Below are 26773 nucleotides of genomic sequence, written 5' to 3'. Positions count from 1 at the left end.
GTGAGCAATTGTATTGTGCATCACTTGTGGCTCTTTTTTTCCCTTTTTCCTTTTAGTTTTGTATTCTCTCCCCCTGTTATTTCCCTTCTCATTATTATTACTAGTAGCAGTAGTATTGTATTGTATTTCAGTTATTAAATTATTGTTCTCTCAACCCATGGGGTTTATATTCTTTCAGTTCTCCTCCTCCTCCTTTCTTCTGGGAGAAGAAAAAGGGGTGAACAAATGGCTGTGTGGTTCTGAGTTAACAGCTGAGTTTAAACCATGACAGTCCTTTTTTATGCTTTATCCTTTTATTTTATGCAAAATCTTTTAAAAAATTGAACTGTTTTAACCACTACCTAATTTAACTGTATAAAAGGCACATTAGCACAAATCCAAAGGAATTGCAATACCTGGCTGCATGGCTAACAGTGCTCAAAAGTTAATCAGGTATTTAAACATCTAAGTTAAAATTGTATCCTCTAATAACATTACTGTCCTAGTTGTGAAGAAAATCAAAACATTTAGCCAGTTTGTCTGCTAAGCGTATATATGTCTGACTATGTCTGACTATGTCTGACTATGTCTGACATATATACTGACGTATATATGCCAGAGGATCCGTGGAATCTTTCTCTGCTCAGGGGAAGAGTGACATGGCACTTTACAAGTTAATAACTTCCAGTTGGAAAATAGATGCGAAGTGAGTGAAGGAATCTGTTATGTTTCCAGATTGGAACTGTGTACAGTTTTCTGGAGTTTGTACTACTTGATGTATCAGTTATGATTGCGTATTAGCCCTCTGTATTAACATATTACATGACTGCATTTTCTACCTCTTGGCTTAAAGCCTGCAACATCATGTCTGCAAGTGGTACAACTCAGAACTGTTGCTATAGGACACTTCAGTAGCGTCTGGTTACAAAACATGGCAAGCAGTGGTAAAAGCATGCCTGACACTGCTTAATGCCTTTGGATTCCCAGCAGGAACATGTCTTCTTTTCTTTTGGTTGTGTCTTAATTAAACCTTGACAAGACATCCCTTGCTGTGATGCCTGATGTGGGCATCTGATTGCCTGATGCTTCTTAGCAGAGCAAGCTGGGGACAGAGGAGTGTTTGCAGAAGATGATGTGATCCACATGAGATTAGATAGGCAAGCTCTTATTTTCCTTGTGACTGTAGAGGATGGTTGGAGCAGAATGGCTTTTTATGTAGACTTTCATGGCCACAAAGTTCTAACTTGAAACTGATGATCTCTGTGCCTGCTGAGGCTCAGATCAGTGTCTCTCCTGAAAATGCTTTATCATCCAAAATGCTCCTTGATCCAGACCTTTGACAAAGCCTTTGGTTTGAAAACCTCCCAGTCTCCAACTTAGATGACATAGAATTCGTTGGTTTCTGGATCAGCCAAATATTCAGTTGCAATATGTAGAGCAAAATATAGTTTGGAGCAAGAAGTGCAGCAATGATTGACTGTGTGTGTCGTGTATTGCTGGGCGCCTGTTCTGGCAGAAACCAAAGTGTTAGACCAAAAGCTTTAAAATCAGATATTTTAATATTAGTTTCCTGTGCACTTCTGTATTTAGGCTGAGAGAGGCTCAAACGTTGCAGAGTTGCTGATTATAGGAATCCATCTGGGATGATCAGAGAAATAAGTACCTAGCACGGCTGAAAATTGTGTTGCTTTGGTTCCTCTGCTTGAGTTTTTGTGCACCCAAGCTGGAAGTCGTTAGATGACAGCTTTTGTAACAGGGGAACCAGAGAGCTTTTTCATTACTAACTTCCACAATAGAGAAAGGATTTGGCTCTCGGACAATTTCTAGGGAGAGTAAATTTTAGGAGTTCAGACATAACACTGTCTAGAATCCTGTGATCTGTCAGAAAATCTCCTCTTGCTGTAGCTATTGCAGTAGGTTACAGCTAACAAATGTTGCTAACCTGTATTAATTTCAATTTCCCCTTGCAGTAATGCGTAGAAATCCATTTGGGATGGACATTTGCTGCCGGAAAGGATCCAGAAGCCCACTCCAGGAACTGTATAATCCCACCCAGGTGAGTGTTTCATGGCTGTGATGGAACTTTCCAAGCCCAGCATATAAATACAGTCTCTCTTGAAGGTATTTTGGTATGTTTTTTCTTATTAATATGTAATAGCTGCCTTCAGCTTAGAGAGCTGGTCCTGGCACCTGCCGAATTTAGCCTTAAAGTTCTACAGTTTAAGCTGAGGGCCCGATTTTTAAAGGTTTTTAATCTTCTGGTGATGTGAACGCCTCCAATTTTTTTTCTCAGGTACCTAAAAGCTTTTAAAGGGTACCTTTTAGTACTAGGTAGAAGCTTGAAGCATTGTAGTTAGGTCTGTCAACACACAGAGTGGCAGGGTGGAGTGAGAGAATGCGACATGATATGCATGAAACAAGCAGTGTGGTAAGACTGTATATCACAATAATAATGCATGAATATAATCTATATGGCTTTCAGGTAGCCAGCTGCCCTTCCTGTGCTGGTTCATTGCTTGTATGGAGTCTAGACAAACACAGTAGCTCATATTTGCCCTTACACTGTGTGCTATTTAACACCTGACAGTCTTGATGGAGCTTAAGATAATCTCAGCTAGAGTTCCTCTTGTGACAAGCAGCACAGGAGAAAGCTACCTGAAATTCATGCTCCCATTTGCTCCTCTAGATCAATTTATTCCCTACATGTAGGCTGAATTGGCACATTCAGAAGCAGCATTTCCTGTTGGCAGTCAAGAGGAAGTGCTGCCATTGAGAGAAAATGCCAGCTGACTATTAAACATATTTATTAAAGTTTAACAACCGCCTATTATATATTTAACCATCAATGAATACATTGAGTTTTACTAAATTGGCTATTATGGAAAGAGACTATCCCAATAAATCTAACTTGTTAGATTTAACAAGGCAGTAAATGTTTTAAATACTATTTGGTTATGAAGAGACTCACTGTATCATATGCAAAATGAAGTCTAAGGGATTTAAAGTATTTATATGAAGAATTGACAACAACCCAAAGATGTGATATCTGCTATGTAGTGCAGTAAACCTCCATTTGCTCAATAGTGTTATTTTTATGGATATAGGCTGACTTTCTGATTCAATCTGAATTCTGTGCATGGCTGGGAACATGAGTTTATCAAGCTAATATACTAGCCTTTATTGACCATTATGGGACTCAGCGCTGGGTAAATGGAAAGCGCATGTAAAAGCCCTAAAGAGGAACATTCCAGTGCTACAAAGGAAAAATATTAGCATTTGCAGACTAAATGCGAAGACTCCGCAGATGCTCAAGAAGGGTGGGTAAAGGAAAAGAGATTGTCTGAGTGATTAGTCTCTCCGGGGCTGCTGTGTGTCATTCGAAGCTGCCTGGCCCTTTAACATCGTTAAAGGCCATCCTGGAAGAAACAAACATCCCTGTCCATTGAAGGCCCATAATCCCAGAGCCCTTGAAAACTTGGTTAACTGAAAAGGTTTCCTGAGCTTCCTGAAGCAGGGGACACAGCTGGCAGCTCCTTTGCTGCCTCTCCTTCCTTTCTATATGCCCTGACCAGGCAATCCATTATCATCTGTCTCCGGGCTCGCCTATGAGCCAGCCAGAGAAGCTGACATTTGAGGAAGTGTGGAAGTTCTTGCAGCTGATGTTGACCTAAGCAGATGACGTTTTTTATGCCGAAGTGTTTCCATCAGCCCACTGGCATCCATTCTCATCAAGTTTTTGGTTTTTATTTCTTTCTTTGTTCCTAATTGGTGTTTGTTTACTATTTGGATGGGGCTTTGCGTGCCACACTCAGTACTAGAGGGACTGGCAATGGCAGACAATCAAGTGCATACACTTTGGGAAAACAGTAGCAAGAAAACGCAGTGAGTAGAGGTTGCAATAGAAGACAACAGGCTGGTGATGACCTTTAGAATATTTCTCAAAATTCATGTTTTATCTTTATTTTTCCATTTTTTTTTCCCCAAAGAAATGTCTGCCTCACCTGTCTTAAGATGGCAGATTAGAGACTGGTCTGCGTTCTGGCAGTAGGATGCTTGTTCCTTAAGTATTTGTGAGGGTGGGGGGATGGAGGTTGGACCCCTAATCTTCCTTTGCTGAAGCGCTCATGATCAGCCATTTTGTAAAGTCAGTTCAGAAGTCAGTGTACAGTAAATATATGAGAAGACAAGGCCACACTGCATGGGGCTTCAAGCAACCTGGTTTAGTGGGAGGTGTCCCTGCCCATAGCAGGGTGTTGGAACCAGATGATCTTTAAGGTCCTTTCCAACCCAAACCATTCTGTGATTCTATGAAGACATTTTTTGCCAACATCTCTTTCTTACTGATCTGGATAATGAAAACACTGGTTAGATCTTTAACTCTTGACCATCAGAACATGATGGACTCCTGGTGTTTTGAGCCCATGCTTTTCTCTGTGGTGCTGATGGCTGCGTGCCATCAGAGGAACTCTTTGGCACTTATTTTAGCTGCCTCAGAGTAATAGTGGAACTGATAGAGCAGATATTTGTAGTTCTCCTTGTAGTTCAAAGGTATCTGTATAATTCAAACACCAGACTTGGGCTGCTGAAAAATGTCCTGCAGCTATGGCTTTGGATTACTACAAGCTAGGCGCAGTTGTGGTTTAATGATAGGAAACTTTAAATATTTAATATCTCTGTGTGCATGTTTTTTACATGATATAATAGGAGAACCCAACTATGGCTTGCCATCCTCTGCTATAGAGTGCACAGTATCTTCCACATGTTTGTTTTCCTTGTGTATGCAGCAGTGCACAGCCATAGCTGCTGCTGCTGTTCCTGGGAATGTCTCCAGGACCCCTGAGAGAGTTGAGGAAGGGAGGAGGCTCCCTGCTTTGAGGTGGTATTAAGGGCCCATACATCCTCAGATGCAGTGTGCTCCTGGCTGTTTCCTATCAGGGGAGATGAGGGTTTGGCCATCAATTAAAATAGGTGCCAGATAGGGTCAATACTCTCTACTATTTAGTAGAGAGTATTTTATATTTTAGTAGTTTAACATGACTAAGGTTTTTCTACTGTGTGTTCAGCATTAGGGTGCACTTCCCATGTAAAACCAGATGGAGACAGGTTGATTTACACCAGCTGAGAATTTGACTGTGGGTATTTACTGTGTTGACATATAACAGCCTCTCTGATCTTGTGCTGCTTTGTTTCCTTCTATGCAGTTGTTTGAGTTGTTTGCAGATGCCATCATTGGTCTCTTGACTCTCTTTTTGGCTTGGTAAGTGATTGCGAAAAGGAAAGGGAAAGGAAGAAATAAAAGAAGAAAGGAAAAGAAAAAAACCCTAACAACAACCCAGGGAGATTTGGCTTGAATGAATTTAAATGTAGGAATGATCTGGAGGTGACTGAAAGGTTGGGAGCTTATGGGAGCTGAATGTTAGGGTTACAGTCAATTTTTTGGTGGACTGATCATAATTGTTCATGCTTCTGGTGGAGGGGAGGATAAATGGGTGCAGATAGCACTAAATTAGGGCTAGAGAGTGTCCGTGACAAAGCCAAAGCCCATATGTTATTTATGTCTTGATTGTCTGTCCTTGTGATTATTGTAAGAAGTAGGAATGTCACTTTTGCTCTTTTGCCTGTTGTAATAGAGCAGAATATGGGAAGTGTATTTGTCTGTGGACAAAAGGTTTCTTTTCTAGGGCTTTCACTGCAAGATTTTTCCTGAGCACTAATATACTATGAGGGAAAAAAAAAGTCAATGTAAGTGATCTGGATTTACACTGAGTAAGTGGATTTCCAGGCTGTGGTCTCCGCGTACATGGCAGGCAGTGTGCAGCGTGTCTTTCAGACCCTATTAGCTCTTTTTTTTCCCTTTCATTTTCGGGTGGAGGTTTAGTAAAAAGGCGAAGAGGTACCTGTGGCAAATTTTGAGGGCTGACATGTACCACTTCTTTAATGCATTTATTAAAAAGCCAATTTGGATCTGTGTTAAGCAGAACTATTTTCCTTCACATGCAGTTTATAAATAGAAAGAAAAAGAGGATTCAACGCACAGCAAGTAGCAAAGGATAAAATTTAGATGTAACTGAACACAGATGAAGAGCCTTTCAGGAATCTGGCGGAAGTTTGCCTTGTATCTTGGGTGGGTTTTTGTGTTTTGATGGGGCTTGGTTTTGTTTTGTTTTGTTTTGGTATATGGAACTCCAGGAATTCAAGAATATGGGTAAACAAATATTTGCAAGATGTATTCTTAGAAGTCAGTGTATATAACAGTGTCTTATAATTTGCATGATTGTGTACAGCCCCTGCTGCTACAAAAATAACAGGTAATTGTGGATCAGCCCATGAGCTGGAGTCACCAGAAGTCCAGAATTGGGCAACATCATAGTTGAGGCTTGCACACTTTAGTGGTTAGCCTTCATCTGTTTGGTGCAATGAATGTGCTACTGATTTACAAGAAATTGCAAACCAGAATAGACCAAATGCTGAAGGGACAGGATCTTGAGGCACTGAGCACTGCGCAGTTTGTTTCTGTGTGCTGCGGCTTCTCGTTCTTAGAAACGGAGCCAAAGGTCAGATCACTGAGTTGGATGAAAGGTCTAGTTCACCTGGTGTTTTGTCTGCAGCAGCAAGTGACCAGACTACAAGAAGGGTAAAGGACTCAACATACTCTGCCAATGCACAAAATCCTCATGAGCTTCCTGAGCCAGACATGTGTCTTTATCAGCTACATCATGCAAGAAGAGCCAGAGATGCCAGGCAATTACTATATCAATTAAAAGTGTGTGTGCATGTGTAAGTTACTTGCCAATTTCGATAAGACAAAAGATTATACCAACACCGTACACCAATGCTATATGCTATTTTTTCTCCCTTTTTCACGTATATATGTGCTGGGTGCCAAACTTCCTCCTAGAGACAGCAATACAGATGTCCTGATGTGAGCATTAGAGTATGAGAAATAGCACAGTTCGTCTAAAGAGGAATGTATAAGAATTTATTGATGCTTTGCAACTGAGATGGTTAGAAATATGTATGTGTCCTTCTTAAGGGAAAGAAGTGCCTCAAAAGTTTTATCAATACTGAAAACATGTGTTATGTGATTGATGCTGATCTTTGTAGGTAAATCTGTGCAGATAATAGCAGCGTGGTAAGTGCAGCTCATAATCACAGTATTTGATTATAGATTAAAAAGTCCTTAATGGATAAGATGTGGAATGGAGACAAAAGGAATTAAAGTCAATGCAATGGGAAACTTTGGGTACATACTCCTATTGGTGAACAACTTTATATGTAATTAGACTTGCTTGCTGCAGCAGAATGCCTGCTGATGAAAGAGGAGCTAATTGATTTACTCAATGGATGACTTTTTGACATTACTTACTGTCGTGCTTGGAAGTCGTAAAACAGCAGCTGGCCTGGGATGAAATATGGCATTAACCTTAGCAAAAAAAATTGCACTAGTGAGAATGCTTTGTTATTAATTACTGATTACAAATGATAAGAGTGTTTTTAGATGCTGGGGAAATGACTTAGGGAGGGGAGGGTTTCAGGTACAGGGTGCTTCATAGATCATTTGTTGTGACATGATGGATGACTTTGTAAGTCAAGAGGAATTAATCAGACAAGTATGTACTGTAACTACCAGCACTGAAGGCCAGAATTATTCCCAGGACATGCTCATTCAAGTTACTGCAGTGCATTGGGATGAATTTTTGGACACCTGTGTTTAATAAAAGACTTGTTACCTGTATGAAATGAACAAATACAGTCATTGCTCAAAATAGCTCAGATTTCCCTGATAGAAAAAGAAGCAGAAGAGGCGCCTCTAATTTCTCCAGCCCTTGACTCATATTTTATTATTTTGAGAGCATATGAGTTTAAATATAAAGACTTTCTGGAGGCATGAAAGTGTAAGAAGAACGATTTAATAATACAAGAGACATGGCCAAAACCAAAAGGTTTCATGTGTTGGAGGGGAAAGAGGATAACACAGCTTTCAAAATGAGTAACTGTGTGCCATGTGTGAGCTCCCTGTTAGACAAGCACTTGGACAGCTTTTTGTGTTTAGTTGTCTCTAAATTGGTCCTCTGATGACCAAAATCATGGTGTTTAAGTCAAATGCTTGCTCTGAACTGAATAATGTTCAAATGGGGCACCTACCTCTTTCTTTGCGTAAAGTTTCTTTTTTTTCCTCTCCTCACATGCAAGTTATATACCAAGAAACCTGGATAATCATACCTCAAAATGCAGGAGGATGTGGTGGCTTGGAGGATTAGGAAGCAAAGGACAGTGGGAGAATATCAGTCTTGCAAATAAGTGTAATGAGCACAGATGTCTGCCACCGGCTCCTGTGGAGGCAGAATGCATCCTTTCTGTCTGTGCTTTGGCAGGCACTCCAGCATCACTGGCTAAGTAGCTGTAACCCAATATTCTTAGCCTAGACCTTGTAAACTGTAGCCTCTCTTGCTTATTTCTGGTGCAAGTAGGTTTTGGGCAGCTTTCTTCATTGTGTGAAGGGTAGCAACTGTGTGGGTTTAAACATCTGCCTTTTTATGTTTTTGGTTTTCCCCTGTGTGTTTTTTGTTATCAAAGAGGTTTCTTAACCCTATGCAGCAGAATTGTAGCCCACTTGCAACAGGGCCAGATGATCTCTTCAAATCCAGAGAGCCCAGCTGCAACCTCTCTCTCCCTGAGGGACTGTAATATATCCCAATAGACATAATTATGAAAATGAAAGAATACAGACATAAAATCTGTCTACTGGTGCTTGTAATTCTCATTTACTATCTAGCTTTAATATTAAGGAGGGACAGAAAAAGTTGTTATATTTGTAATTATTTTAAATGGATTAGATCCCCCAGTCTCATTTTACAGACTTAACTGTATCTGATACAGCACCTCAGTCCTACAAACTGACCTGTAATATTCATTGATATTGTGTGTAGTACTGATATATACAATTCATTCACTTTTTAGCTCCAATATAAATTAATCTCAGTAATGTAACCAGCTGCACCTTGCCAAAGCTTCTTTTAGTAAAAGTGCAAAAATCTGCGTGTCCATTTATGCAGAGACTTCAGGAATGTTTCTCTGTAAATACCACAGACAATGCAGGATTGAAATATGGCCTGTTAAAAGACGGCTGTGGAAGCCAGCATGCGTTTCAGGACTAGTGTGCTAAGGAAGTTCATGATACCGTTGGGATACAGCCTGTAGAGTTTTTGTGTCAGTGTGCAAATAATTAAATTGAGCACAGATTATTTAAGGACACTTTCTAAGTAAGTTTTCTTGTTCCTGAAGTTTCTGGGGAGGTGTAAGGTGGGTCAAACTAGGTGCTGCAGTCTAATCCATACCACTCGCTTAGCACACTGCTCCTGTGGGGCTGCACCGCATGGTTATGGACAGAGCTGAGCAAAAACGCCAGCTGGAAAATACAGTTTGGGGTATATTTGGGGGTGGTTGAAACTAGCTGTGAATTTGGGCTGAGTTCTTCTAGTAGTAGTAGCTGGGAAACTTGGGTTGACTTGGTGTTAATTTCAGAGGTGTGTCATGGGGAAATGATGGACCTGTGACTTGAAGTGCTTTGACTTGTGCATCCCACACTTGGCCGTAGGGTACTCAAATCATATGCATGGATGATAGAGTGTGGTGAGTGACTCCAGTGTCTCCTGTTGATGCTGTCTTGCATTTCAAAACTAAATAAAGAACAGAATTTCAGGCTAACAGTCCCTTCGTTTAGCCTTTTCTCATGATGATCTGAGGCTACAGTAGAGTAAGAGCCATGGTCATTTTAAGATGTGTTCTGGCCTGTTGGTCTAGTAAAAAAAGGAGAAAATTGTGCCTTCTTCTGTCAATCTGGTTTATCTGATACTGTCAGACACTCATGATGGTGGTAATTAACAGTTCACTGAATCCAAAGTGTGAACTGAAGGGGCCTGGGCTGTCACTGTCAATAGTCAGGGCACTCTCCCAGAACCAGAGAACTGGGAGCTGAATCCCTGCAAGTAGAGTGCTCGTGCTGCACAGATGGGAAACACCCTAATTGCTGGTTATTGGAGTTGTTCTTATGTTTGCTTGTTTAATCATCAAGCTGAAAGATTGGTTGTTTCAGTAATCATCGCCTGGGCCAGCCACACTTAAACTGCTTTTACAGCTGAGAACTGCTCACTAGTTCTCAGACCTTGCTTCTTACTCATATGGAAGAAGTCTGGAAAGAAAAGGGAGAAAAAGTATTCCTACAAGTGAATAGCTATATAGCATTTGAAGACAACAAACCTAGTGTATGTCTTTTTTTTCTTCTATAAAAATAACATAGTAGCCATCATACTCAGGCCACTCAAGTAAATCTTTGTTGCTCACCCAATCTGTAGCCATTGTATATCCTGGTGTGGATGTGGTCTAATTTTTGAACCATCTCTACATTCATGAGGCAAGGGCAAAATCGGGGGGAGAGAGGAGAGGAAATGAAACCAAAATTTATTTCCTTCACACCAAGGCTATTGTGTAGCTGTATGGGAGGTGTGAGTGGCTTTGTATTCCAGGTTTTCCAGCATGCTGTCAGTATAGATGTTTCTGTCCATTCATAACCTTGGGAGAAAAGTGAAACCTGGTCTCTTGAAAACTGATGGCAAATCTCCTAAGTCTGGGGACCAAACTTCTAGTTAAAATATCCGATTCAGAAGATCAGACGGGAGAGCTGTGATTGCAACCATTGCTTTTTTGCAACCCTTTTCACCATTCCCACATTCTATTGCACTAGAAAATACTGAAGAGTGTAAGTCAAGTCTGATGCTAAAAAAATTTCCCTTTTTTTTTTATCCCTGGTAGCAACATAACTATAGCTAAACCAAAGAGGGATTGGCAAATACAGAGTGCACTGAAGTTTAGATGTATTTCTGGTGCCTGGAAAATCCAGGAAGGAGTATTCCTTTCTTTCCGATCTTAAACCACATCTGAACAGTATTCTGCATGTGGTTCCAGCATAGGGTTAAAAGCAAAACGTTACCTCTAAGCTTTAGAAGAGCATTAAAAAATTCACAATATTCCTGCAGTCAGACTGCCTGGCTGCACTGCAAATTAGCAAATCTCTGTAGCTATCAAACTGATGCCCTAATATAAATCTTTTATCCCTGTAAACGTGGGCTGTGTTTTAGATCATTTCAGACAAGCATCGGGGGATTAGTAAGAGGAAGTGAATATTAATTCAATTAGAGGACAGAAGACGAACGCGCAAGCTGGTGCCGGGGAATTGACATCAGGAGCCGAGGTAACAAAGACATCTCTAGCTGGGAGAAGACAGTTTCATCTATTCAAGTCAGACTTGGCTTTTGCCTTGCATATATTTTACTTATGAAATGGTAGTTGAAGGAGTTGTATTTACATAGCAATATAGTTAATGTCATATTTTATGAACTAAGCCTTGATGTCAATAGATGGATGGAGAGCTGGAGAGCAGATGCACAGTGGTAGCTTTCAGTTCATTTTGATATGTTAAATATCTGTAATAATCTCAGCTGAAAGAGAAAATAAATGTTTCATTGAGCTGGTAAGGAGAAGCTGAAATTGTTGGTACTTCTCCAAAGCATAATGTCTTACTTAACGTAAATTGAATGAAGGTTCCTGTGGTGAAGATGAGATGCAATACTAGGTACTTCCACAATTGCTGCTTTCTGTAAGAGATTGTTGTGCCAGTGACATCACTCTATAAGGTAATAGCCAAGAATTACTATTCTGAGCAATTTGTGGAGGCACAGCAGAGGCTTTTCCCTTCTTTCTTTTTTTTCCATAGCTTTGGACCTACAAAATCCTTTGTATGGGCTTTCGTACATTTAAATGCTACGTATTTACAGCCTGGAAACAAATGCTTCTACCCTGTGCGTTCCAGGCAAGGGCACGCTGGCACTAAGTGGGTGAGTCCCTATCTGTAGGCTTCTGCCAGCTCCTCTGCACATGCTTCCACTCACACATGGTTTTCTGCTAATCTGAGTGAGTCTCCATCTGAAGAACAATGGCGCCTTGCTCAGCCATGCATCGGGTAGAGAGCTGAGCAAGGCACCATTGCATTTCTGCGCAGTTGCTAGCCCAAGTAGGGCTTGGTCTCTGGCAAGGGCTTAGTGTGACACTAGAAACTAATGCAATGTGCATATACAAATATGTGGTTGTGTATGCTTGGGAGTAAATTTTACCCCATAGAAAGCTTTGCATTGACAGTAAGGTGGTGGAGTGTAATGCACACAGCTGAGTCATGTCCAGCTCCCAAATAGCCTCGTAGGGCTTGGTTATGCAGCGTGCAGGGTGTCTAGCTGTAGGGATAGAAGTGATCCCGCTGCTTTCTCTGCAGTTATTTTTATCTTCTTTACGTAATGTAAACTTGGGTTAATAAACTATTGCTGAATTTGCAGCTGTGCGCAGGGGGGTAAGGTTGTCTCCTTGCCAAGACCTAATTCTCTGTTCTTGCCCCTCTTCCTCCTCATCTCCTACAACCCTGAAGTCTCCTTCTCAGCTTGATGTCTTCAGCTCTGTTCAAATTCCCTCTCCCATTCCTACCTTTTATCTTACAAAAACAAGAATATTTTTACATTAATTACTACTGTGCAGGTTTATGGTCACGGCTTTATTAGAAAGTGATGGAGGCAGATAGTGAGAGAACTGGGATGGGATGGCAAAGCAGAGTGGAGAGACTTGTTCCTCTGAAAATAATGCTCTCATTTATTTTTGTTTTTAGTTGACTAGTGCAAAAACAGTCAAGCAAAAGAAAAGAGTTTTATCTGTCTATTGGAACAGAGAGCTCAGTGGCCTCTTTTAAGTTTATGAAAAGCAGTATTGCTTTAATTGAGAATTTAGAAAAAACATCTTTTGTGTGAAGAAAGCAAGGACAGGCCAGGTCTTGTGTTAATTAAAAATTAAGGGAGCTAGGAAACGGAGATAGATGGTGTCACTTCCAACAACCTCTAAAGAAGTCATGGGACACTGACATGTAAAGCATCAAAAGGCTTTGTGACAAATTGCTCCATGCATCCTGCTTATGATCCCTGCATTACACAGCTGCTGATATGTAGCTGATGGATTGGTGGAGTTTTCAAGTATGACCTTTATGCCTTGCACAGAGTTATCATGGGCTTGTCCTCTTTGACAGTCCCACTTCAGTTTTCACTTGGACTGTTAAGTGAGTTACTGTATAAAATATTGACACTGAAGGAAGAAAACTGCTTTTTAACTCAAGTGTAAATGATCTCGAAACAAAATACATGGGATGAAAGAATGTTTTCTTAGGTTTAATGAATAATTGATTTCTGCTTCTCATGACACTATAAGCGTAATTAAATTGGTAGCCAAAGAAGTAAGACAGAAGATATCTGCTAAGACACTGACTCTCTCTATCTGACCATTGGCAAAGTATTACCATCTGTTATTAAAGGTTGTCCTGCAGTCATGTGGGTTCAAGATCTGTCTTGTCACTAACAACCCAGTCTTGTGTAAGTACCAATATGATAAAAATCTGTGTATACTATCAGTTATCTGCATGCAAAAATAACCTAAATAAGCTTCCTCCCTTCCCTGCCAAACCTGCTTCTGCCTTTGAAAGCTGTACATTGAAACGATTCTTGCTTTGTACAGCTCAGCTTTGCACAACATATGTTGGTGTTGCCATGTGTTTCCAGTGGATCTATTACAGAAATAATGGTGGTCACTCACCAAGACCTGGAAGATGGTTACTGTTGTGATTCCTTTTGCTTCATTAAGAAGTATGTTGAAAAATCAGAGAGGCCTGAAAAATAAGAATAGGGGATAGGAAAGCGCTCTGGATACAGCTGGGCTTGGCCAGAGTGTATATCTTTAGAAAACATAGGGTACTGTTGTTTCTTCACATGGGTTCTGTGTTGGAGAAATAGGGCATGGGGTAATTGCAGAGGCCAAGCAGAGATAAAACTAAAGGGGAGACCTCAACCTGCAGCTGCTGGCACTGTAAGTAAACTGCTCATTTATTAATTAGTTACAAATTTATTACAATTAACAGCTACTGTAGCTTTATTTTGCAAAATTAATTCTGAGAAGCAGCTTCTGACTTTCCTAGAAGTAGCATCTCCTGGACACCGCATGGGACTCTTAGAATAACACACTCCATTGTGCGTCCTCATGCAAAGCTGCAGGTCCGCATGGAGTAGGAAATATAAATACCATAGTGCTTGGTAGGTTAGCATGGAGTTGATGAAAGTCTGATGTCTTTTGAAAGTCAACAGAGAGCTTTTTGTGGGCTCTTGCAGATGTTGGCGCAGTCCCTTGTAGCATGTGTAAGAGGAGTCTCTTCCAGTGGCTCCTGAAGTCAGCAGAAAGACTTCCCCATTGCTTACTTCACCCTGGGGTCAGTCCCTTAGTTGCACAGGCTTAAGGAAGCACTCCATTCATGTTGTTAGCAGATCTGACTGTGTTATAAATAGTACATGGAGCAACTGGTCCCAGGGAACTAATGTCTGTTCAGTGATACTCAGCCATGAATACTGTAGTCTGTGTCTCTGACTGTGGGAACATTAATGCTTTCGTTGAATCACCATAATGGTAATACAATAATCATCACCACGTCAAAGTTGTAGTAGTAAACTGGCAAAGTGCAGGTCTTGCATCACACTGTGCTTCAGCTGTGTTCAACCAATGCCATTGTCTCAGCTAGTTTGCACAGTGAGCACACCCTACATTTTAATACTGGTTTTACCATTAGTATTTTTTGTCATCGGATCATTATGTCTCTGATTCTACACTTGTAAAATGAGTTATGGCTGTTTATCTGTTTCTCAGGGGCATATTGGTGGCATAATTATTGTCTGCATATTGTTTTGATTGTAGAAAATGACAAGTAAAATTACCATTTACAAGTTAAATTGTGCATCTACCAAAACTACACAGCTGCCATGAGATGTATCTCTTAAATTCCTCACTTACTTGAAGACAAGCCAAGTATTTGCTCCTAACTACAATTAATCTAAATCAAGATGCACCCATTTGATTTTCTGACATGTAACATTGTCACTGCACCATCTACCAATATATTCTGAATTTGAAATGTTCATTCATCAGTGACTGTAATGATAGGACAAGGAGTGATGGGTTAAAACTTAAATGGGAGATTTAGATTAGATGTAAGGAAGAAATCTTTACTGTAAGAGTGGTGAGGCACTGGAACAACTTGGCCCAAGGAAGTTGTGACTGCTCCATCCCTGGCAGTGTTGGGATCCAGGTCCAAAGGCCAGGTTGGAAGGTGCTTTGAGCACCTGGTCTAGTAGAAAGTATCCCTGCCCATGGCAGGGGTGTTGTAACTAGATTATCTTAAGGTCCTTTCCAACCATAACCATTCTATGATTCTATGATCTAAATGACATCAGGAAGAGCCAATGATTATGTGGAGGCCTTTATAGGCCAAAGGCCAACTGCTTTCTTTTGCACAAATATGAACGTGCATGTGTTCATACTCTAGCTGCTGCTGAAATCTGTGAATTAGGGATGTCCTCAGTCCTGCTGTCGTGGTTTAAGCCCAGGCCGTAAATCAGAACCACGAAGTCCACTCCCCCCCCAACCTTTCTTCCCTCCGCTTCTGGAGGGACAGGGAGGAGAATCGAAAGAATGCAACTCCCATGGGTTGAGATAAGAACAGTTTAATAACTAAGGTATAACACAAATCACTACTGCTACCACTAATAATAATAATGATAAAGGAAATAACAAGGAAGAGAATACAACCGCTCACCAACCGGTACCTCACCCCCACCCCGCAGCATTCTAGCCCTTCTGGGGACTCTCAGTTCTACATCCTGGGCATGACGTGCTGTGGTATGGAATACCTCTTTGGCTAGTTTGGGTCAGGTGTCCTGTTCCTGCTTCCTCCCGGCTTCTCCTCCTCCCTGGCAGAGCATGAGACTCACAAAGTCCTTGGTCAGTCTAAACATCAGTGTTATCAGCCCTGTTCCCAGGCTGAAAGTCAAAAACACAGTGCTGCAACAGCTACTAAGAAGGAGAAAAACTGACTGCTACTGCTGAACCCAGGACACCTGCCAACAGATTTTTTACCAGTTTTGAAAAGTGATGTTTTTGTATGTCTAATGCTTTACTATGCATAAAAAATATGTATTAATAAACCTGAATTTTGGTTCCACAGGATGTGTTTGCATGACTGGCTATGGCTGTCTTTCTGTACTCCAGCTGCTGAGCTTTGAGCTGAAACAAGTAATTCTCAATGGAAAGAGTAATTGTTTCAGCTCAGAATTAAGTGGCTAATCATTAGGAATTCAATTGGCATGAACTGCACAACATTAATCATGATACACTAATGTGTCATTGATGTGGACATAGTGTGTGCTCCACTAATTCGCTAATTAATATATTGGGTTTTGTTGGAAAGGGTTAATGTGTGCTCTGTTGTTAAGCAGAATAAGGAGTGTCAGACCAGAGAGTCAAGGGGTTTTAGAGAAACTGTCCTGCTGTTCAGAGCCTTGTTACTGAGGGCTGAAAGCCTTAATAAGGTACCTTTTTTCCTGAAATATGATGCTAAAGTTGACACTAAAGACGTAGCAGGAACAAAGTAGTGTACGTGCTCAGAATGTCCCTTATGCCATGACAAGGGAGTCCGAACTTACACCAGGACAGCAGTTGGGTTGCATGGAGCTGGGACATCTTAAGCAAGGGACAGAGACACTTGTGCTTGAGGTAGATCTGGTCCACTGTGGAGGGGTAGACATTGCCACCTGCCTGACTGCTTTCACCAGCAGCCTCAGGCACCAGAGGCATGGACCAGCTGTGGTCTACATCCCAATGGGTTGCAGCGGACCTCAGCATCGCAGTCCTGATACTAGAGAGCCAGAGACCTGCAGCTGGGGCTGTCTCTGCGTGTTCTTGCTATTGTCTGTGTTACCCTGAAATGCTTTTGATCTCTGTTCTGAAACTGCTGAAAATATGATACTATAATGTAATGAATGATGATAAATATTAAACTGAATAGCATCTGGGTTATTGTAAATAAGTTCATATAAAATTTCCCAGAATTGTGGAAAATTCCCTACTTGCTAACCAGCAGTTACTGCATGTCTCTGAAACAAAATTATTCATTGTATTCGTTTGCTTTGCAGCCATGTGAACTCCCATGTTGAGAATTAAAAAGTCTCCTATGTTTAATGCCTGAGGGCACCAATGTATCCTGTTTAAATATCATTCTTCAATTATCCTTTGAATCACCTGCCTTCCAGCTCTTCCCAGACTCCGTAAAATACCCTTCTGACTACCTATCAAAAAAAATTGTACATCTGTTCTTTCAGTTCATTTCCCTAAACCGTAATCAAGCACTGTCTGTGTAATAAAAATGAAACGAAATGTCTGGCTGGAACAGCATTCTTCACTTTTGTTGTCGAAAAATGCATTAACGTTCACTTATCAAATATATCCATTTAACAAATCATTCAATTCCCTTCCATCTTCAGCTTTTTTAAATAATAATAATAGAAAAAAAGGCACAGAGAGCCATTTTTTCCTGATCATAAAGGCCAAGCTTGATTTGTTTCTCGTGCTATAATTTCATGAAAGCTAAAACTGGATTATGGCAAATAGCCTGATAATCTCTCTCTTGTTTAAACATATCTAAAAGGTTATAGGCCCTTTCTGTATCACGTCTAAGTTGCTGTTTATTTTAAAGCAGTGTAGCACAGGCTGTTAGTGGAAATTATATTTAGGCATAGGATAAAAGCTCGTGTGTCTTGGGTTGATGTCGATTTCTAGCCTGGCTTTGGCAATTAGAAGAGTGAGTGATTCATTCAGGTTTCTGGTGGTTTAGTCTCAGGGACAAGCACTCAAGCACTTTCAAAACTGCTTCTTTTTCTATGCCTATTTAGAGGAAAAGAAATGAAGGGAGCATGTTGACTGCTCAACTGCAATGCTTAGTGTTTTTTCCATTTATTGTAGAGACTTTATGAAGTTCCTTGAGTTGACAAAGGGATGCAGACCAGGTCTGTTAGTCTGCCAAATCGAAACAGTGTCATTCTGAACACTAGGTTCAGGGCAGTGCAGGGTTGGCCTGAAGCAGCCACAGCCAGGTGGGTGGCTTCTTGTGGGTCCTTGCAAGGCAGCAATGATATCTAGACATGTATCTGAGCAAGATTTACTTTCAGGCAGATTCCAGCCACATCTTTCCAGGTGGGATCTGAAACGGTGCTCTGTGGTCCAGCTGTCTAAGGTATGAAGAAAGATGTTGATCACCTAACTTGCCCAGTAGCAAAAACAGGGTCCCCAGTGCTCTGTTCCAATACTGGGTGAGTTGATGCTCAGGAGCTGCTGGTGTGCTGCACCAAAGAGAGCTGAACTGATCAAATGAACCAAAGGATCTCCTTCAGTGTGGCTCAGAACCATTAAAAAAGCTGTGTACAATGCCCTGGAGTCTGTTTAGCTCAGGAAGAGGGGCAAAATGTACTGGTTTTAAGAACTATAGTTAGAGATAGTAGTTTGGTGGTGGTTTTCCCAAAAGACAGAACTCTGTGGATTTTCTGAGATTCCCAAGTGCCTAGGATGTGGGCACTTTGAAAATCTCACTCAGGGACTCCAGAAAGCAGTTAAATCATCAATGACAGTTGTGGTGTTATTGAAATATCAATATCAAACTTGGTACCCCAGCAATATCAAAAGCTAGACCTGGGGTTTAGAGCAGTCAGCATCTTCCAGGGTAGAAAAGGCCCATCAGCAGCAGAGCTGTTGTGTCCTAGCACATAAGATGCTTCTTCACATCAGTGCAGAAGCAAAGCACTTGGCTCCTGCTCAGTCATAGCATCTATACTTTCAATACAGTGGGCACAATTGTATGTGTGTATTCAAGGCAGTATTGTCTTTATGCAGTTTTTTGCTCTAGTAATTATCAGCATTGGGCTGTTCTTACAAGTGGTGAAATCCTGAGGAAAACTCAAGGGCTCACTGCTTCCGCAGGCACACAGATATCACACAGTGTGCAATGCTAGGATTTCCAAGCTGTTTTTTTTAATCTTGGAACATCACATGTGCACTTATTTGTCTGTTAAAATAGTAGTAATAATAATAATAATAAAAGCACACAAAAAGACAACAATTGTGGGAAAAATAATACTGTGAGGGAGTAATAGGGGGTTTTGGGCCACTACCTTCTGGCAAAATTTAAAATCTGTGGTTATTTTGTAGCTAAGGAAAATAAAACCATAGCAGAAAAAAGGTAAAAAATCCTACTGATATGCCCTTTAGAAGAGAGCTACCGTCAGTAATTCTTGCTCTGTGCATTAAGTTTTAATGTGTAGACAGGCACTTTGTGCATAGCAGGGTGTCTGCGGAGTCATCAGTGAGAGCTAATAAATGCCTGTCATATGGAGAATACGTTACAGAAAGAGCCAAGGTAAGTGAATCATTTAGGTGCCATTAGTCATTTTTCATTAATATTTGTAACTGTAGTATTATCCACTATGCATTAGGTAGGATAGAGGGGATAATGCCCGTGTTATGCTTTATCCTGAAAACTAAGGTTTCTTCCAAAACGTGAGGTGATGGTGGGGATAAGGATGAATGTTTCAGCTGTGATCTCACTAGTGTCCTTTTATTTAAGGCTGTAGAAGCCCAGATGGGAAAGGAAATAATTTCGTCATATGGCTTGGCATTATGCAGCACCCACCATTTACATTAATGGCAATAGTAGTAACTGTGCTGGACATGGAATATCCATAAGCATGTTTAATACTGGGTATTAAAAATAGCACCTAGAAAGGAATTTCCACCATAGCAAATGCATTATTCCAACCTGACCTGTGCTGTTTTGGTATATGCATCTGCTGCTGTGATCCTGTTCAGCTCTAACCTTTGAAGCACAACCAAACTGGGACCAGTGGGGACAGAGGTGAGAGAGTACTGGGAAATGGGCTGTGACCCTGCAGGTACCACTCTGGTCTTGAGTCGCCGCTTGGCAAGCATCCCCTTGGTGACATGTCACAAACTTGAGGGCTGGATGTAGCTGGGTTCCTGACGGTCTGTTGGCATGAAAGAGTTAAAAGAATAAACATATTTGATCTTATGCTCATAAATTTTTCCCCAGAATAATGTTCCCCTGCAAGCTTACACTTTTTCCTTTTAAGCTGTTATTTCTTTATCACTTTCTGTTCTAAACTCCCAGATTCCAAATTATGTATCCCAAAATAATGGTATGGTTGGGCATACATGCTCAAGATGCTGAGCAGTAAACAGCTAGAGTAAGAGGTATACACTTCATTTGTACGATAGGAAAGCTTGTCAGCATGGATTTAGGATTAGTCTCAACTTTGCACCATTCTTGACTTACGTCAGTACTGTTCCACTTATAAAACTACTCTCCGGTAACCACAGAGGCTCCAAGGAGAGAGGGAAGAAATTAAAACAAAATTTTAGAGGCTCTTACAAATTACTTTACAAGTTTTTTTCTTAACTGTAACAGAATTGAAAATAAAGTTTGATGGTTCAGTATCTGTGGAAGCTAGAGAGGGACATTGTAATTTTCTTTGGAAAAATGAGACATTGCCTTTTAAAGCATCAAAAGCTTCAGTCTCTGCTTTTGATGAGTTTTGAAATATCAGCTCCAAAACATGTAATTGTCTTGGAACTAAAATTTGCACATATTCCAATTCAGGCTAATATTATCCAGTGGGAAATGAATTCACACTGTAGGAGGAAATATATATAATTTTTCTTTCTTTGTGAAGCAAATTACCCTTGCTACTAGTATCTATGTAAAGTGTCCCAAATTATTTTATTATTTATGTTCCAAAAGTAATTTACTCTTACGTGTGGACATGAATTTTTTATTTTGTGAAGGATGCTGAACTGTCAAGATGTGGATTTAACCACAAATCAGATATGTTACAGCTTCTGCTGCTGTTCTCTGGGGACAGTCACCTGGGCAAAAAGAACAGTATCCAGCCATCAGTTCCTTGCACCATTTTCTGTGCTTGCCAAGTAATGCTGTGCTGTGAGGATCAGGATGTGTGTCTGCAGTGATTAGGACTGCAATCACCATGTTTGTTTCTATGCACCACTGAATGGCTCCTAAATTTTAATACGATATCTGGTACAGAAATAACTTTTGTCTTTAGTGCTTGATTTTAGAGTAAGGTTCATGGGGGTGACCCAGACAACCCCAGTCAACTACTAGGATGTCTCATGAGCACTGTGGCCCTGTGGTGCAGAGCAGTGATTAGGCTGTAAATCTTTGGGGGAAATAAATTTAAGGGATGCTATCAAGCTGTAGACAATTTACATACCAGATGAATCTTAGGAAAAGTGATTTGGGCACATAAATATTCCACCTTTCTGGGCTTTGTCTGTATGCTGATTATCTAGCACCAATAGCTTCTTTAATGAGTAGGAATATTTCACTCTTTCATGTTCTCCTGGGCTTAATTTTTGTAAGTGAACTGCTGATTCAGTTCTACCCCACAAACTAACTCAGTTTGGCAGTGATTCAAGGCTAAAAATGTGAGCTGTAACTGCTTGCTATTTATCAAACAAGCAATTATATGGAAGAGTGCATCATTCCTTCGAACAATGTTTAAATTCTTCTAGTTGTGTTTTATCAAGTAACGTCTCCTGGTTTTCCTTTTGTTACTCAGCAGCTCCCAATACTCTGGCTGTAGGCAGCCCGGGATTCATCAGAAACTTCTGGCAGCCCATTGTGATGGCTCTTTGTAATAGGGTTTTCTCCCAGCCTCTGCAGGCTTTGCAGGGTCAGGGTTGGTGAAGAAATGCTAATGTGTTTTTGTTGCTATTGAGCCTATCGATCCTGTAGCTAGATTGAATCATCCAGCTGGGTCTTGATCCGCTTTCTGTGTCCTTTCCCTTCACTCAGCAGCCACTTGGCACCAAGTGTTTTGCTTGAGTATTGCTAGTACAAGGTCCCTTGTATATCACGTTCATGCATCATCTGTATATCATCTGTACTTCAGACCTTATAAAGAGAGCTGCAGGGATTTACACTAGAGTTTAGATTTTGACTTTAAGGCTTGAATGGACCGCTTTGTCCTCAGAGACCACTTTAGCATCTGTATACCTTAAATTTATAAAGGCTAGCATATGTCTTCATTCAGCCCTATCTTTTGGTGGTGCTGATTTTATTTGCTGTATTCATGTAGCCAAGCCTGCCCTCCTCGTAGTTTTGATAAGGTAAGAGGGCCACTGAGTTAATCAGCGTTTGGATAGGATCAAGGTGCTGTGGAGGTGGCTTGAGAACCATGTGTTTCCCTCATATGCTCATTTCTGAAGCTGTGGTCCCAAGACAGAGGTGGAGGTGTGCTTTCTAGGGTTGCTGAAAATAGTGCTCCCGGTAGCCAGCCCTGTGGAGAATTTGAAAGCATAGCTGGCATAAAATAGCTGCTGTATAGAAATGTTTAACAAGTGGGTCATGGGCTCTCAGTTGTTGCTGGGAAGGGCTTCTCAAGTTTTTCCTTGTGAAGCTCTGCTTGGGCTCTGAAAATCGGACAAGTTTTATCTCCCCTCTCTCCCTATGTAATAAGAAACAAATGTTCAGCAGCCCAAATAACATCCACAGGGAGGCTGGTGCACGCAGGCACTGTAGTTTCCAGTTTGGCCTCTTTTTGTCCCTATTGCCAGTGTCTCAGAGGATGAATCCAATAACCTGCTGAACTCCTTGCCTTTAGTATGGTGGCAATTACGTGTCTGAAATACTCTCAACAGGGTTGTTTGATGGTGGAAAAGGAGAAACAGGGTGTAAGCTGGGCTTTTAATTATCAGGACTGATTCTGGAGGTTTGCAAGCAGTAAAATCCTTCAAGAAATTTGGGTGGTGGGGCTTGGGTTTTATTTTTCATCGCTTAGCATTGTGTATAAGTAAGCAGGTCTGTGGAGCAGCGTGGTGCTGTTTTTGCATTAGTGCTTTTCAGAGCAAAGGCGTGTTTCAAAGGAAGGAAATTCTGCTTGTTTTTAGCTTCTGTAAATGCCTCAAGGTGGTTTCGTGATTTGTACGGATATACAATGATCACCATTTAAAGAGTTGATCATTTGCTACCAATTTAAGGCTAAACCTGGAATAATGCAGGATTTCCCTGAATTTGGAGTACATAATGCTTCTGTCAGTTGAGACACTGTGATCTGATAAACAATGATCCCTGTGAATAGCCATATAAATTAATATCATGTGGAAAGCCTGTCTTTCGTAGATAATTCTCTGTCTTTTTGATAAAAGCTTTGAAAAACACTGGCAGAATACCATTTCTTTTGTTTGGTTATCTTCCCCAGTATTGCAGGCTTCCTAGCGATCCCAAAATTGAAGTCCTAAAAATTGCATTATGCTGTCAACCCCTGTCACAAGAGTGCAATAGTTGTTTTATCATTGACAGCTGCTACTGTAAGTAATGACTTCTAAGCTATACCCCTAAATTTGAATAGTGTGCAGTAAGTCAGATATCCTAAATCAGTTTAAAATGGAACAGAGACGAGATTCCAGCCTGTTAACATGAGACTAGAAAGGAATTAATAAAACCTAAAAAAAGAAGTCCATTATGGCTGCTGCAGCCATAAATAAGCTTTATAGTTATGTCTCACCACCAAATGTCAAGGAACCTCTGGTACTGCAATGTAGTCATTTTCAGTCTTGTTCCTTCACATTAGAGAGATGGAATTGGATTTGCCAGGTGTTGTTCCTGCTGTCTGCTTCCTGAACTCTCTCTTTTGACCCCTTTTTTGGATGTGTTGGCTGCTTGTAAGACACCTGGCAATTACTGTTTGCTAAAGAGGCTGGGCTCACATTAACAGGTTAGGAGCCTTGGTGATATACCAATGGCTAATTATATGCATGCACTAAATATTGTGATATAAGGAAGAATTAAGTGAAAACCAGCAAAGAAACTTCTAATTTCTTAGAAACACTTAGCACATTTTAATATATTCTTAGTACATGAAAGGGCTGGGCTCATCACCAAGGTGCTATTCACCTGTGAAGCTCTTCATGCTGTATTAAGTGAAGCTCACATATAGTGTTCAAAGAATTTTTCTTGTACCTTACACCATAATTTTGGGCTCTGCTGCCTTCTGTGTTCCCCTGGCTTTGTGTGGTGCTGGATGCTGAGACCTTTGCTCAGCAGCATTCTTAGGCAAACATGCAGCTTCAAGAGTGAACTTGAATAAATTGCCAAATTGAGGCTTGCATGGGGAATGCTGTGTTACTAAATCTACATCCTTTTTATGGAAGATATTAGCTGCAGTTGCCATCTGCCAATCTGGCTGTGTGGGTGAATACTGAAGAGGCAGTGATCAGGGAAACTGAACTATGTAGTGGTTCTTCTTTAGATTTCTTCGTTATTCATAAATTCATAGTTAATGCCTCTGTAGTTAATAATTCTCTATACTTCTGTACAGCCTTCAATCAGAGGATCTCTAGTGCTGTGTGAACATCAATAAATTAGCATCCTCTCACCTTGCTGTGGGCACTTTTAATCCTGGTGCAATGTCTTGTCCAGCATGCAAGTGTGCTCTTTGCTGGCCTTGGAACACTCAGGTTTTAATTTTTAAGATCATTACACCAGTGTACTTAAAAGCAGCCATCTAACCTTAAAGTCAAACTCATGAGCTAGTGTATAATTTAGACTTGTTTCTTACTACTTTATGGGTCCATTTAGTAGCCAAATGCAAAGGAATATATATATTTATGTATTTTATAAACCAAAGATTTGAAGAGGGGAACAGAACTCAAGTTCTAAATAATTGCAAAACAAAAAAGGAAATTTGAGTTAAATCTTTAATGTACACATTTTCTACCAATCAATGTCTAAATTACATCAGCTCAAATCCTCTTTGGGCTGTGTGGTCCAGCAGAGATGATTTATTAGAAGAAATACTCACTTTGCTTTGTCAGATGCTGTTTGAGACTTGCATGGACTCTGCCTGTTGTACTTCCCTGCTTCTCCCCATTCCAGCTGGCTGAAAGGGTTATGTGAGTGTTTGCTAATTTGCTGCAGGCGTTGCTAGCTGGGGTTTAGGTTAAGGTGGTGATGAAGGTAGGAGAATGTCTTCTCTCCTTGCCTGAAAAGGCTTAGAGACACCAACCCACCAGGGTTGTTGGAGCTTCTGGCTGGTGCAGATGGGAGCAAACAGTGCTGTTGCTATGTCTGTGCTTTGGAAGTTAAACCCAGTGGCTTTTTGTTCTGTATATTACACAGTGCATTTACCAACAAAACTTGCTGTCAGAGTTATATTCACAACACTGGCAGAAGTATGAAGAGCATAGTATCAGGTTTGTGACTTAGGACACTGGTTTTTGGAGTCAAGGCACCTTAGAACTTCTTTCCACTAGAATAGACGTTAACTATTTGTACAAAATTATACTGACCACAGAGATTGAGCAGGCTACAACCATATTGCCTGATAGCTAAGCCATGAGTGACATAGAGGGATAGTACCATGCATTATCCCACATATTGCTCTCTGCCCTTTGAAGTGAAATGGCAACTTTCATTTTCACAACTGCTTTGATTTTCTCACACATGACCAAAATGGTTTTGTTGAAAACTTCACATTTTGTACTGGGCAACAATTTGCATATTTCTACAGATGTGTTTGAACCACTCTGGGTGTTTGTTATGGATGTAGTGTTATAAATAAAGCAAAAGGTGTTTGTGACAAATGTAGCAGGAAAGTTTTGATGTAAGAGATTGAAATAAATGAAGTGTTACTTAGGAGAGAATGAACAAATTACACCAACTGAGTATCCTTAAATCAATGGAAACCTTCATTCTGGATTTGCCTCTGGTCTCCAGATTCAATCAGTATCCCAGCAGCTTTTTAGGCAACACCTAAGTTTTAAGATAAAGATTTGCAGCTAATAAGGAGAAAACTAACCATTAGAAATCTCTCCAACAAAGTGGGTGAGTTTTCTGTAGCACAGAGCAGACTCACAGTTGGCAGGATTTGAAGTGGTCACAGTATTAAACACCACAAATTGTACTTTGCAAGGGAGGATCAATTTAGTTATTGCTTAGAGAGGGACTATGGTGACAGTTTTGGCTGTCTGTACAAGGGTTTAATTTCCAGCATCAGCTTTAGAGGTCTTTCACTTCTCCCTCACATTTGATTTTCTTCATCAGCCTTTGCCCAGCGCCCTTTAGCGGGATTGTTTAAATGCTGCTCTAACATGAACCTACGCATGCCTTCATCAAGTAAGGTGTTTCTGATGTCATGTTCATTGAAATCTGACCCCATTTGCCTAATCTTGATTGCACTTGTTACGCAAGGTGATGTGTTGTATGATTCACTTAAATGCCTGATACACCCTAGGCCTTTTCAGGATTGACAAAATAGGCATGGGGAAAATGTCAGTAATCTTTCTCATAAATGCCAGTCATTTTCTTATCAGCACGCTTCTGTATAGCTATTGTGTTTCAGTTTTTTTACTTTCTTCCTGCTTAGCTTTCGTAACGTAAGAGTTACAGCAGTAGCTAGATCTAAGTCTGCTGTTTTCACCCGGGAAATCAGAGCATCACAGGATCTTTTCTCTCTCCTCTGCTTCTTGTTCCCTTCTTCCTCTTCCTCTCTCTTTCAGTGCAGCTGGGAGCTTAATGCTACTGGGTCAACAGGGTTTTGTGTACAAAGAGATGGAAGGACAGGACTGCTGAGGTCAAAATCTCTTCTGTACTGAAACATGCCTGCTGACGTCTGCTGCATGGCTCAGCTGGTACCCTCTGCCTTGAGACCATGGGGTTTACCAGCGAGAGTCAACTATTGCAGTGGTTTTGGCACAGAAGACATGACTGCTGTAGGAGCTGCACACCCTGGTTCACTGTCTCCTA

General features: G+C 40.8%; 1 protein-coding gene across 2 annotated transcripts in view; it reads left to right on the top strand.

The window, feature by feature from the left end:
• The window catches only part of CHST11 (carbohydrate sulfotransferase 11), a gene marked incomplete at its 5' end in the record, with an annotated part of 164941 nt that overhangs the window by 72494 nt on the left and 65674 nt on the right, over window positions 1–26773 (top strand). For both annotated transcript variants that reach the window (XM_080635427.1, XM_080635426.1), the window contains one exon: window positions 1950–2041. In XM_080635427.1, the coding sequence (XP_080491553.1) occupies window positions 1950–2041 (92 nt within the window). The remainder of the gene's footprint in view (window positions 1–1949; window positions 2042–26773) is intronic.

The sequence above is a fragment of the Psittacula echo genome (assembly GCF_963264785.1).
Source record: "Psittacula echo genome assembly, chromosome: 1".
NCBI classification, from domain to species: Eukaryota; Metazoa; Chordata; class Aves; order Psittaciformes; family Psittacidae; genus Psittacula; species Psittacula echo.
Note: the sequence above shows the minus strand (reverse complement) of the source record. Positions and strands in the feature narration are given on the sequence as shown.